A 14102-nucleotide genomic window follows, 5' to 3' on the forward strand; every position below is an offset into this window, starting at 1 on the left:
ACTGGGCCTCAGGGAAGAAAAACACAATTATTTCAACCCTCTTCTATTCACGCAAAGGTGACAAAAGCTGGTATGAAGTATGAAATCCCAAAAGTTCCTCCTGTGCTGGGGCCGGCAAATTGGGATTAATCTGTGTGCACGCATGTGTCTCCAAAGTTTTTTTTAGTTTTTTTTTTTTACCTTTGCTCGATTCTCATTTCCTAAGTAGTTTGTGGAAGTCAAAGCACTCATTTATTGTGAAGAACTGATGGAAATGATGAAAATAGCTGCAGTGGTACTGAATGCCTGGTATGAGATCACACATAGCAGCATATGGAACACGAGGAACTGGTGAGGTAGGCTGCTATAGTGAATATTTAGTTTGCACATTGCTGTTTTATTCCCCTATTTGTCTCTAATACCTTTGATACACATGGACCTCAAATTGTGAGTTAACTGCATTTGTTGTATTGCGTAGGTGTGTTTGTACAGGCCGGGTGGTCCCTCATGTTACCCTAATAGGCTTAGTTGCTCCCTAATCCACCCCACACTACCCCATCACATGGCTGGTCTGCTGACTAACTGCTACCACCATGAGTCTACAGTTCTCTGTTCAGGTGTCAAGTCGCTTTGTGGCTCTACCTCTGAGTTTGGTGGCTATTATCAGTCTAATTGTGTTTATAGAAAAAGTTGTAGCTCACATGAAATCAATGGCACTATGATTACTTGAAACCCTGTAGTGTAAAATTTTGTTGTGATGCTAGTGTGGATCTTGTTCTTCACTCTGTTGCATATCCTGTTGCTGTGCACAGCCCGGCAAACACACTGTTAGGGTCACTACTTCCTGTCCAGTTGTGTATCTATGGGTTTTTTGCTGAATAATGCTAAAATTAATAAATATTTAAAGATAAGGCATTGGACAGTGAGTTGTATGGGGATGTGACTGATATGTTTAAAAAGTACAAAAATAAAATGAGTACTTCAACAGAGGACACTTCTGTATTTAGAGAGAGATGTTTGTGTCTCAATACAAACGTTAATGTTAATTTTGAGGCATAATAAGAATTACAACAACTCCACAAACTGAAGTATTCTACATAGAAAATAACTTGATTGTCTTTATTTTAATTAATTTGAATGTTGATAGGTTGCATATTTCATATTTTACAATTTTAATAAAAGTGACTGTTAGCTTTGGGACACAGTGAGCTAGGTAGCATGCAGATGTGCACAATTACTGTACCTATTTATTTGTGTGTGTGATTAAGCTGCATTTAAATCTCTAAGTTCCAAGTTGTGACTTCGACCTTTAGTCTGAGTCTACTGCTACCTGCCTCTAGACACATGAATATATTATATTTGAATATATTATATAACTATAGCCTCCCAACCTAATTTCAGGTTTTGCTCACACGTTGTTGTTAAATTTAAATGAACATAAAGAAAAACAGGCCTGAGCATACTAGGATTATTTAGATTATTTTACAAGAAGAATATTAATCAAAGAATCATTGAAGACATGCTTTGTACCAGACTATTCACCTTATTCGGCCTCGTCTACTTTTGTCTCTAAATGCTCCCAAAACCAATGACGAATTTGAGAAATGTTTCCAGATTTAAATATGACATAAAGTAGGTTAATTTGTGTAAAATGTTCATTGTTCATGTGCAACAACAAGTCAACACTGATTCTCTGGGAGGCTTTTAAGTGGCTTTATTGTCTGTACGTTTAAAAGCCTTATTCATTTCCCATTCTAGCCCCATTTTGCCCTGTCATTTAGTAGTTGTTTTTCCTACATTTGGAAACTCAACAGTTTCACTAATGTTGGCCCTTAAAATTTTTTCCTCAATTTTGCACTAAAGTCTTTGGGTATCATTAAATCTTTTGGTAGCTTGTTCCATTGTGTTATAGTTTTGCTTATTGGCCCATGCTGGTAAGTATGCTACACTCGCCTCTGCATGTGGCCTTGTTGTTTTGGTCATATGTTGCTGATGATGTTAATGTGGTAAACTTTTTGGCTGGTGGAGGTACAATATTAATAATCTTTAACAACAGTTGTGAATTTGCAAATTGAATAATGTTTCTAAAGCTTAGCATTTTATGTTAAGTATTTTACAGTGATAACATGGTGGTGGTTTTCTGTTGGGAATCCTACGTGCTCATTTGTAGACATATTTCAAGGGATTTATTGTTGTCTTATTTGCTTGTGACCTACATTTTTGTTATGTCTCCTACTAATCTGTATGGGGCCATATAAACCATAACAGCATCCAAAAAAAGAGATAATCTATTATGTATTTTTAATATGGTTGAATGCATGAATAATTCCTCTTGGAAAAAATTCTTCTAAGAAATCTGCAGTTGTCATGTTTTGTCATTTTTCTTCACTGTCCTATTTTGTTAATATTATTCTATCCACTTTTTTCCTGTCCTGTAGATTTTTTCCCATCATTTAGGTTTTTTCATCTCACATTGCCACCTTTTTCCCAGTCTTACCCCTTGGTTTTGGTGTCATGTGCTACATGGCGACTGGTGGTCAGAGTTTGGCACAACGTAAGTTGTGTTGGGATGATGACAGCAGAGCATTTATCTCGATCTCAAAGTATTTGTTTTCTTGGTTCTTCTTAAGATGGCGGCTTGTGATGGAGACGGGCTTCTGTGGCACCAAAACACTGCCAGGCAAATCCCCCTGTTTATCCACAAGCCTGACCTGCTTCTTGGTTTAGGAGGATCCTTCTGGGTGTAGTAATGTGTGTGAAAGAATATGTCTATGCATTTGGGTGTAGATTGACTTGTGTAACATTAGCTTAAAGAATTTCCCATAGCTAGTTTGTAGAACCACCACTCTGAGTTCAGCTTGGTTGCAGTGAATAGCGGCCTGTCATGCATTCTGGTCCCAGAAACCTAGACTGTCACTGACAGTTGACTGATCCCCAAACATGGAGCCCCTCTGTTTTGGATATAGATTTGCACTTGCAGCAACCAACAGAAAGAATATCTTTGTAGTTGGTGGAATTGCCTTTTAAGGAAAACGTTCCAAAAAACTCAAATCTGGCAGAGTCTTTTTATTGTCTCATTGCCCACTTCTCCTCAAGTCCTCTCTGGTTACAGATCACTCACTTTTCTATGTCACAAACTGTTACTGTAATTCACAAATATAATTCACTATACATTTTATGGCATTTCATGGCTTTAATCTGTGAAGACCTTTTAAAATCTGTCTTAAAAATAATTTTTTAAAAAAGAAAAAAAACTGCATACTTTTTTTTTTTTTTATCAAAATCCCTGCACTAATTCCCCCTTGGTAGAAGGTGTTCATTGTTTCTCTTTCTTTCTCTCCTGCTCCTTCTTAAAAATCCATATTATATTCTCTTTGAGTTGGCCACAATCAGAAGCACTGAAGCAGAGCATCGCCCTGCTAATGCTCTTTGTCTCCTCAGATTTGTCACTTAGCATGGAGAAGTACACCTTTGTCATGGAGCGGACTGGGAGAGAGACAGGCTCTCACATGGGGCAATTGTTTCTTGTCACAGGCCATCCCAGATCACCCTCCCCCTTACACAATCAGCTTTGTCGTGGATTAGAGCCCTATCATAGCCATGTCAGATCTCAGCAGCCTGCAAAAAAACGCTAAAACAAACGAAGATGACTCAAGCATTCAAGTGTTGCACAGAACTCCACAAACACCTGCAGTTTTATATAGCAACTCTTAACAATGAGTGATTTCTTCTGGCCAAATTCTTGAGCTGCCCAGCTCTTTAGCTTGTTATTGCCATGGTTGTGGTTGACTCCATGTGGGTGACTGGCTGGCAAATTTTTAAACTTTTTACATTTTTATTTTAAATTTTAACAAAAACTAAAGAGTGCAGATGGGAGTAAAGGAGTTTTGGATTACGTGATTTGAGCAGTTTGTTTTTTTCCATATCCTTGGCAACCCGCATGGAGCCAGCTAGCTAGCCAGCCAGCTCTGAAAATCTACAGACTTTCTACACTATATATGACAGAAGATGTTAGAGAGGAGTTAACCTCGGGGACAAGTAACGTGATATTGATTGATTTGGTTGTGGTAACATATTGCTGAAAGAATGTTTTTGCTCTTATTTCATGTTAACTATTAATAGACTTTAGAGATACATTTTAGACACATGGGTTGTTTTTTTTTAGCTATTTTTTGTGTAATTCAAAGCCATCTAGCTATTCCCCAAGTCCAATGTCCTGCAAGGAGGAACGCCAGGTGAGGACAGCACCCTTACTGTTTTTAGGGCCTTAAGGAGCACCGAGCCGTCCTGTCCTTGCCAAAGGAACTCATTTGGCCACTTCTGTCCAAGAATTTGCCCTTTTCATCATGAGGAATCTAGATTGACCGATAAAACAAGTGCCTAACCACAGACACAGCTGTTCTGATGTTCTGTACAGACATTTCCAGTTGTGTGTGTGATACCACACATAGCTTCCTGTTCTACAGGGGCTCATAATTAATTTTAGATATAGAAGTTGATCATATTGGCACTGTATGGCAAAGACATGTTATTGGCCTTGATGCTGACCAGTGATGCTGAAATGTACAGAAAGTGATGAGCAGGCACTTGACAGACCAGGGATGGTCTAATCCGATTGACCTTTCTGTGCACATCTTTTGCAATTATTTACCCCAAATTTCATTTTTTCCCCCTTTTACTCCTTTCCTCTTCCTTTACCATCCAGTACTATCCTTCTTACTGCCATTTTCTCTCAACTCCTCTCACTCCATTTCTTGACCATTTGCTTCTTGTAAACGGCCGCCATGTTCAGTTTCTCTCTTTGCAGCAGAAGTGCAGAGGCAGGGCTTTTGCCTGCTGGTAATTTATTTTCCCATTAGCCCCCTGTCTGAAGTGCATCTTCTGGGTCTGAGTGTGCATGGGGGGCACTCAGGGCCACCCAAAAGAAAGAACCGTAGAGTTAGAGAGGAGGCCGTCCTGGACACACTGATAAGAGTTGTATGGTCAAAAATGATGGGGATGGGGTTGGGGGGGGGGGGGGGGGGGACATCTTGGAAAATGCAGCAAATGCTGGCATCTAAATTAAGATTTTGCAATATGAAAATGAGTCATTATGTCCTAAATGTATATGTCTTTATGTGTCAAATGCCAAATGTTTTGGTTTGGTTGACCTGTGGAAGCAGAGTCACGTTACACTTAGATTATTTGTTGGATTTGTGTGAGAGCAGTGCATGCCAGCAGAAAAATGATCTTCTTTCTTGGGTAGGATTAGTCTTTTTAAGGGCCAGTTAGTTTGTGGCTACTCGGCTTTCATCTTCTGCCATTGGAGGCAACCCCACATTAAAGACATTCCTTTCACTTTTCTTTATCATTCAACCCTACTTTTAGACACACACTATGACCATGGCTAAGATTCAGACTTAAATTACATCTGCTAGTTCTCTGAGAAATACTTTGTTCTATACAGAATTCATAAAATATAATTCAATCCAAATTGTTGTTATCAGTCTCTCTTCACATTTTCAAATACCAACACTCTTTCATGGTTTCCACACTGCATATTTCTAGTCTAGTTCAATTCTTCTCTGCTTTGTGAACATGGAGTCTGGAGAAGTCGCTGGACGGATGTTCTTTTAACTATGTAAACCCCATTTGCTTGATCTTGTCCATTATGGACAGCATTGTTATTGTTATTCACATTACTTTGGTAGTACTGCATGCCCTTTATGTTTTTGTTGCCTTTTAAAATACACAGCCATTCTGCTTCGGGAGGAGAAAATAAATCCTCATATATAAAGGTAGCAGATGAATAAATTGGTCTTAATCTGCATGTGTGCGGGCCTATAAAGCCTATAGTGCAGTATTCATAGTAGTATGTAAAAAGCCCACCTTATCAGTTATCAGGGGACGCCAAATTGACACAGAGGAATCAGTCTATTGTGTGTGGATTCAAAGAGAGATGTGAGCACATTGGATGTCTCTATTTCCAATAACTATGACCTTGAGGCAGGAGGAGCAGCACAGTGCCCCCACCTCCAATCTGCTGACTACTGAATTCCACACCACCAAATGATTTGATATGTTAGAGAGAAGTGTTACTCAGTGAGAATTCAGGTTATTTTTTAAGTCTATACCAACCACTAAATGTCATTATTGTTATTAATATAAAGCAATAAGTAATAAGTAATGCTGTATTTTATTCTCTAGTTTTAGAGAAAGAAATGAACACACTCAGTTACAAACAGGGTTATAAAAACTTCCATTTAATGGCAAATTAAAGAGGGGCTCTGTAATTGTGGCACCACCTCATTGGCATTTTAAAAAGTTCTATGTTATTGTAAACTAAACCTAACATCAGTTCAAATGTGTAACAAATGTGTCATAATGGCACGGATACTATATATAAAAGTACTATTATGTGTTTTGACTTTTTCCCATACTAAATCAAATGTGAATACAGAAATAAGTTGTTAACTTAAAGAATTTGAAACTGAAAAAAAAAAACATTTAGCCTGTGGTACCTTAGACCTCTGTTTGTCCTTAAGTTATGGGTCATGTGACAAGTGGCTTAAGATAAGTTTTGTTCCACATCAAGCAGATGGTCATTGTTCCCCTGAGGTTGAGTCATCTTCTGCTTCATTTTCCACAACATGGTAAAAATCTGAAACAGACAAGGATTTTATGGTGAAAGATCTCCAAATGTTTTAAATCAGTGATGAACATTGACCTATTTGAGACCTGTTGACTCGTGACCTTTGTTAAAAAACCATTACCTGATTGCAGTGTGTTGGGCACTTTTCTAAATACTACTCAGCTGTCAGTCCCAGGTTCCAAGCTCTATTAGCACTCATCTTAATTAATCCATCTGTCTGTGACGAAAAGGATCTGCCCCCCTTTCTATGGCCCCTCCCTTCTATGGCCTGTCCTGTTGGCATTTTGGGGCATTGGGATTCAGGAGAACCCCTGGGTACCCCCTTCCTGCCCTGACCCCTCTACCCCCACCAGGGTGCACTTTTGGATCGATCCTGGGCCAGCTGGCACAAGGCAAAGGGCTGATGATGGGTAATGCCCCAGTCTGATTTCATCATTATTATGAAGAATTGTAACATACAAAAGGTGAAAAAAGGTATCTTTAGTGGAAGTTTATCATGGGGTCAACAATTTAACAAAAAAAAGAGCCCCAGTATGCGCAAAGACTTTTCATTACATTCTTAGCTTTTATTGATAATATGCAGCAACACTTTGAGGCAGCTAGGGGGCAGCACACATAAAGCTATTATTTCCAATCCTCTTTCCAATGCTCTCGGACTTTTTACCTTACGCCCACAAACATTCAACTCAGGTATTTAGTCCTTCTCAGTGCTCAGAAAAGAGTGCATATTGATAGTCCTGCCCTCTCAGTAATAAATTAAACTTGTGCATTGTCCTTCCCTTTCATTTTACACATCATGTCATAACCCCTCTCCCTCCATAATCCCATCCACCTTTCAGTTACACACACATGCACACTCACTCACAAGTCGCATTGATTGACAAGCGGCATCCAGGGAAATAGAGCACATTCCCATTGTTTGCATGGCCTACTCAAATCTGTTGAAACACTTATTCCATTCTTTCACAAAGGTATTTGCATATCCTTTAGTATTTTCTATTTTTCAATACCCCTCTCCTCCCATCCATTCCCCATTCTCCTTTTTGTTAAATCCCCTCTTCTTAAGTGTTTGGTGCATTGAACAAATTCATTCATAAAGTATCTCCATGCGCTATTAGCTTAGTATAATAGCAGGCTGTAATCTGCTGGGAGATAAGAGTTGGAGAGGGAGAATTTGCTCGTCTTTGTCTCTTGACTTGGTGGGTGCTTTGGTTTAACTGAGGTTGGTGATGATGGCGCTACATTAATTCATTATGTGACAAAACTCAAATGTGAGCATGACCGCGAAAGTGGCTTCCCAAGTCATACATTTGAGTAGGATTAGAATCAAGGGAATGTAAAATAGTATAACGTATGAGGATTGTCAATATTATTAAAGGTTGATGAATAGTTGTCATTATTTAGGTCTAGTGTTGTTATAGGTGAAGTGAAGGTGATGTGTCAAAATCGCGGATAATTGTTATATTGTGTTCTTGTTTTTCTCAGAATTCTAACATTATTAATTAATATTATCATTATTAAAATGTTGCTAGAAGAAAAAAGAAAAAACACTAAGTGAGCCATGGAAATACCTAGATGTCATTTTTTTAAACTCCTTGTAGGTTAGTGTTACCTGTTGTCTCTTTACAAAACTGAATGGATAGACAGGTGTGACTTAAACCCTGCAGTCCTCCACGATAAGAGTGAGATTGAGTTTTTCCCACAGAACGATGCCCAGATGTGTTTGAATGAGATCCTGTATCACTTTATCTCCGATACCGCCCTTTATATGTATATATGCTCTCAAAGATGTGTGGCATGAATGAGAGCCTATTGTAAATTGTTCAGCATTGTGCACATAAAATACTTGTGGTTAGAGTGTATTATTGTGTGTAGCTATGCTGTGCTAGTTCAAGTTATCTTGAGCTAAAGACTATTTAAGTGCCATTTACCAAACAATGCACTTTTTAAATCAGACAGCTAACTCTGGTAACATCAAACAGAGCCTAAAAAGGTAAGGAATAAGAATATATTTATATTTTCTTAAAGCATATTCAGTAAATTGAGACAAAAAAGGAAGAATGAATGAATGAATGGGATGGGATGGAGCTAGTATTTGAACAAGTGCATTAAAGTAGGTCTATAAAATATGAATGAAACCAACAGTATTGTTTTTGTGATCTGTCAATATTTCCCACACATCTAAGCAGTACCACTAGAGTTGGACATGCTGTGAAAATCAGTTTTTCAAAGCTACAGAGGCAGACAAAAAGCTGGAACATCTCCAGCTGTTTGGTTTCCATATCTAACAGTTGGTGACAAGGTTTTGCAGCAGTTCTCATTTTTCACACTGTCCTCTGGTGTGCTGCTTGTGTCCACGCACACACACGTGTATACGCACGCACGCTAAGGGCCTGTCACTGATTCTATAACTCTTATCACCTGGTCTGTGGCATATTCCCAAATTCCAATTTGACTGCTAGCCCCTGGCCCAAAGCACATCTCTGAGGTGCAGTAAAATGGTTTCAGCATGGACCTTTTTGATAGGAAATATCAGGAAGGATTTTATGACTGAATTTACAATGAGCGGCATAGAAGACACACTTTGTAGATAGTTATGCTGTTCCCAAATGTAGTACACCACAGGTAAACATTTTGTTACGTCAAGAACATCTATGACTAGTCTCAATAATAAATACAATAATTTCTGCTATTGGAGATAAAATAGGGCTGGTATTATTACAAAAGTAACATTCCCATTATACATTTGAATATCGAATAATAACAGATTTTTATTAAATCGTATGTTGTTCTCTCTCTGTAGGAGTCGCCATCTGGAAGGAGGAAGGCCTTGGCAACCAGCAGCATTAACATGAAGCAGTATGCCAGCCCCATGCCTACACAAACGGATGTCAAGCTGAAGTTTAAGCCCTTGTCCAAAAAGGTGGTGTCTGCCACTCTGCAGTTCTCCCTCTCCTGCATCTTCCTCCGCGAGGGAAAGGCCACGTAAGTCTGGCAGAAATGTCCCACAGAATTATTACCTCTATTGGATTGATGAAGAATAAGTTAAAATATGTCTTCTTTCAGTTAGTTTGAACCTAGAAACCACAAATTTTTTATTTTATCATTGTTAAATGGGCTGTTGTAATAGGAATTATGAAAGTTGTGTTTGAAAAACACAAAATCTACTGTTTGGCTTAACACATTTTTAGCTCCATTCAAGTTATTATTTGCTGTCTTCATTTTCACATTATGCTTTAAGGCCAACTTCTTTTCTTCTGAAGACATGTTCTAACCCATTCATTGGAGTGTCTGTTTGTTATTCAGTCTAATTTGATAGCAGCGAGTTTAATTTAAAGACAACCTCCCACATAACTGGAATGAAGTGGAGCCAGGCCTTTGTGTGGAGGATGGCAGGTCGATCTCACATAACCCTTGTTAACCCTTCACCGAATGATGTCGACCACACAAACAAACTATATCACTGTTCAATGAACCCACAGGCCTGGGAAGCACCAACACAAAGAACACAGAGCTAAATGCACAGAATATGATGGTGGAGAGTGATATAGAGGAGATGGTTTTGGAGTGTATACATTTACCCTATGTAGGGAATAAATAAGAGTTATGATGTGTTGCCTACAACAAGCACACATTAGATATATTTCGTCAAAATTCAAAATAAATGCATTATGGACTCTGCTGTCTATCCAGGGATGAAGACATGCAGAGTCTTGCCAGCTTAATGAGCATGAAACAGGCTGATATTGGAAACCTGGATGATTTTGAAGAGGACAATGAGGAGGACGAGGAAAACAGGGTGAACCAGGAGGAGAAAGCTGCCAAAATCACAGGTAAACAAGAATTCACAACTTTTGTAATAAACATTAAGAATAGCAATGTGTTATTCCAGTTGTTTTTTTAAAATCTCATTTTCTAATTAAAATTACAACCACAATGCTGTAACACTTGACTTCTTCAGCTTCAGTGGTCCTATGAATGAGACACTTTCGATCTTTTTAAAGAGTTATTTTGTTTTCATGGCACTCTTCATTTGTTCATCATATATATATCTATATATCGAGAGAGAGAGAGAGAGAGAGATAGAGAGAGATAGAGAGAGATAGAGAGAGATAGAGAGAGATAGAGAGAGATAGAGAGAGATAGAGAGAGGTAGAGAGAGGGAGAGAGAGATAGAGTTTTATGTATAGAGTATTTTGTGTTATACAGTCTGTATACTGCATTTATGGTCTACATATGTGAGTTTAGTATAGATTCTATAGTCATAGAGTCTTGGTCTTGTATCTTTCTGCTTTGTTTAATCCAACTTTCAGGGCAGCATCACTTTGTGTTAAGCCCCATGCTTTCTTTTCTTTCTGCTCTGTCCTTCATCTCATTTGTATGTATGTGCATTGAGCGCCTTCAGCCGTGATTCACTTGTGTGCATCCTTGAATCAAAGGTCTGGCTACGCTGCCTAAACACCCCACCATCTTTGAGATTCTGTCCATAGACAATACTGTTATGTTACGGCCAGATGTGCCTTGTGGTGTGTTCTTTTTGTGTAGGAGAAATGAATTTTACATTTCAAAGAACCAAATATGGCTGCATCTTTTAAGGAATACAATATACTATTGAACCGAAAGGCCTGCCTAGCAAAACCTCACTTTAGCTATTTATATTATTATTTAGGTCTATTAAAACTAATAGCAATGTACTAAAAATTCATTTAGGAATGATAATAAATACCTATATGAATTGATACAGAGATGTAGCAAGGAAATATAAAGATAAAAATAGCCAAATCATCTTTTACCCAACCATAGAGTGTCTCAAACATTGGGTGTGCTAGTTTGTTTTACTTCTAGCTAAACACAAAACAAACTGTTGTGTTTGGCCGTATTGTTAAATTGTGCGTGTTATTTTGTCTTCTCTCTGCTGTTCTTTCTTCCACCTGTCCTCTATGGGCCTGCCGTTTACAGAGATAGTAAACCAGTTGAATGCCCTGAGCTGCTTACATGGGGATGATGATGATGATGGTTTCCCAAAGCGAGCACGCAAAACTAAGCCTGCCGCTTCATCCCAAGGTCTTTTTTCTCTTTTCTTTATCTTTTTCTGTTTCAATGTACTACACCTCTTTTTTCGCCAATGGACATTTGAATCCCTCCACTTGTGTCCTTCTGTACAGTTTCAGTTTTGTATTGTGATCGTGTCAGTTTTTGTTTTGGCTCATGTGGTGTTGTGAAAAGTGTTTTTGTGATTTTATTTTGGTATTTTTCTTCTGCTGCACTTTGTAGTGAATTGAACTCTACAAAACATCTGACAAATCTCTTTCCATTAATGTAATTATTATGTAATAATAAGTAAACTGCTGACTTTTGCAGCACACCCGAACAATAATACACTTTTACAATTGCCCATATGTTAATTTGGGTTCAGTTTCTTTTAGACTGAAAAGAATAGAACACAGAACACACAAAAACTGTTAAGTTATTCAACCCATCCAGTTGTGCCACCAACTGGCTCTATAATCTTTAAACGTTAAAGGTTATGTGGACAAGTTATATGCAGTCTTTCTAGGTTCACCATAGTAACTACATTTTTCCCACGCCGTCTTGCCAAACTAAATATATTAGTTCACTCACTCCCAAGTGCTTGTTGTGATTTATTTGTAGTTTTTTTGTTCTTTATTTTATTTTCAAAAGAGTTTCTAAATTAACATGGATTATTTGGCAATAGAACTGATCAACAAGCTGAACTTTCTGGAAGACGAAGATCCAGACGCCCCTCCCACCATGAGCACCAATCCGTTTGATGACCCTGAGGATGACCTCCAAGATCCCAACCACCTCAATCCTTTTGGAGAGCCTGAGGAGGAAGGTATTGTGAACAGGCCAGAATACACAGTCAAATCTGTCCCTCAAGCAAGTGCTGGATAAACAAAAACATTTTGACTGCCTAACCTTTACCTAACCTTTACAAAAATTATACAAATCAACCAGAACATCACACAGACAATAAAACTGTTTTTGTGTCCTTAGGCAGGACACTTCGGCCACATAGCTTCATATGAACGTGGTGTGTGTGTTTGTGGTAATCGGAGGGGCTGATGGCACAGATGGGCAGCCTCGCTTCCCACAGAAGCAGTGGCTACAATAGTAACTTAATAGCACCAAATATGTAGTGAATGAACTATGCACAAAATTATAAAGCTGCTCAGAGCATTTGGAAAAGTGCTATATAACACTAATGCATTTTCTCTATTTTTAAAAAAAGATATACAGTATGTGCCCATGCTAATATTGTGAAAAATATGATCCAAAACTTCATTCTTTTATCAAAAAGAACAGATACACTTATATTTTGATCATATAATAATATAAAACATTTATTTGTTTTTTAGGCAAAATTTCTATACTAATATTGTAAATAGTATGTTTAATTCATAGTATTGCTGATACTAATAGTAGAAACATTAAAATTAATTGTAAAAAGTGAGTACATGTTTTATAGTAATATTGTATGATCGTATTAGTCTAGCATTTCAGTATATGCCTAGATTTATTAAGCGATTTTGATGGAATACCACCAATGTTTTAGTTGATTTGCGTTGTATTGTATTGCAATGTGTTATGTATGTATGTATTCTTCTGTTTTTTAAAACAGAGACCCCTGTCCAGCCAGTTCCACGACACCAAGATGATTTCTGTAATGACCACGATTCTTCAAATCCATTTAATGAGTCTGAAGATCCAGAGACCCCAGGAAACCCATTTGAAGAGGCAGACCAAGACCCAGAGCCCAGCCCCGAGCCCCCCAAACCCAGGCAGAAGAAAGGCGTGCGGCCTGTCGACATGAGCAAGTATCTCTACGCTGAAACCTCCCACAACCACCAAGACGAGCTTGATGAGTATGACTTAATCCTTTATACTATTAGATGTCATTATTATTTTTACTTCTCCTTCTCTGAAAATGTTCGAATGAATTGCATAATTGCTGTTTCTCAATTAATGCTTCATACATTTGAGGGCTTAAATAAGAAGTATGTCATTAATTCAAAGAGTTGGAGTGCTCCAAGAAACAATGAAATACGCTGACATTTGGTTAAATTATTCAAAGCTGTTCTAGCTATTTTCTTTTACAATTTCACTCTTAAACTTAAAAAGTGCTGACAGCATATGTAATATTTTTGCATTGTCTTCAACATTGAGTTACCAATAAAGGTAAAGGGTGCCTTGCCTAGTTGGTGCGGGCAGGCAAAGCTAGTACCCCTGTCCAGTGCTACTTTCTGCCCCCCTCACTCTCTTACCCAGACAGGAGGTTGACGAAGCATCTCTTTCAACAGGAACAAGGGCCCTGTTGTTTCATTGCATTCTTTAAGCTTGTCGACCTCCTACCCCTCCTACTTTTTTTTGTTTCTTAACTGCTCCCACCACATCATTTCACCTTGTTGCCCTAATTTTTTTTTACCATATTCCTTACAAATAGATGACAAAGTACGTTTCTTTAAGTTTA

The 14102-nt window shown here is 38.2% G+C and overlaps 1 protein-coding gene across 1 annotated transcript in view; it reads left to right on the top strand.

Moving 5' to 3' along the window:
* The window catches only part of ehbp1 (EH domain binding protein 1), an 86564-nt gene that overhangs the window by 8620 nt on the left and 63842 nt on the right, over positions 1–14102 (top strand). Inside the window, exons 6-9 of the mRNA XM_020921052.2 lie at positions 9414–9595; positions 10304–10443; positions 12327–12467; positions 13254–13497. Coding sequence (XP_020776711.2) covers positions 9414–9595; positions 10304–10443; positions 12327–12467; positions 13254–13497 — 707 coding nt within the window. The remainder of the gene's footprint in view (positions 1–9413; positions 9596–10303; positions 10444–12326; positions 12468–13253; positions 13498–14102) is intronic.

The sequence above is a fragment of the Boleophthalmus pectinirostris genome, unplaced genomic scaffold, assembly GCF_026225935.1.
Source record: "Boleophthalmus pectinirostris isolate CB_2022bp ecotype Guang Dong unplaced genomic scaffold, ASM2622593v1 HiC_scaffold_5, whole genome shotgun sequence".
In the NCBI taxonomy this organism is placed as follows: Eukaryota; Metazoa; Chordata; class Actinopteri; order Gobiiformes; family Gobiidae; genus Boleophthalmus; species Boleophthalmus pectinirostris.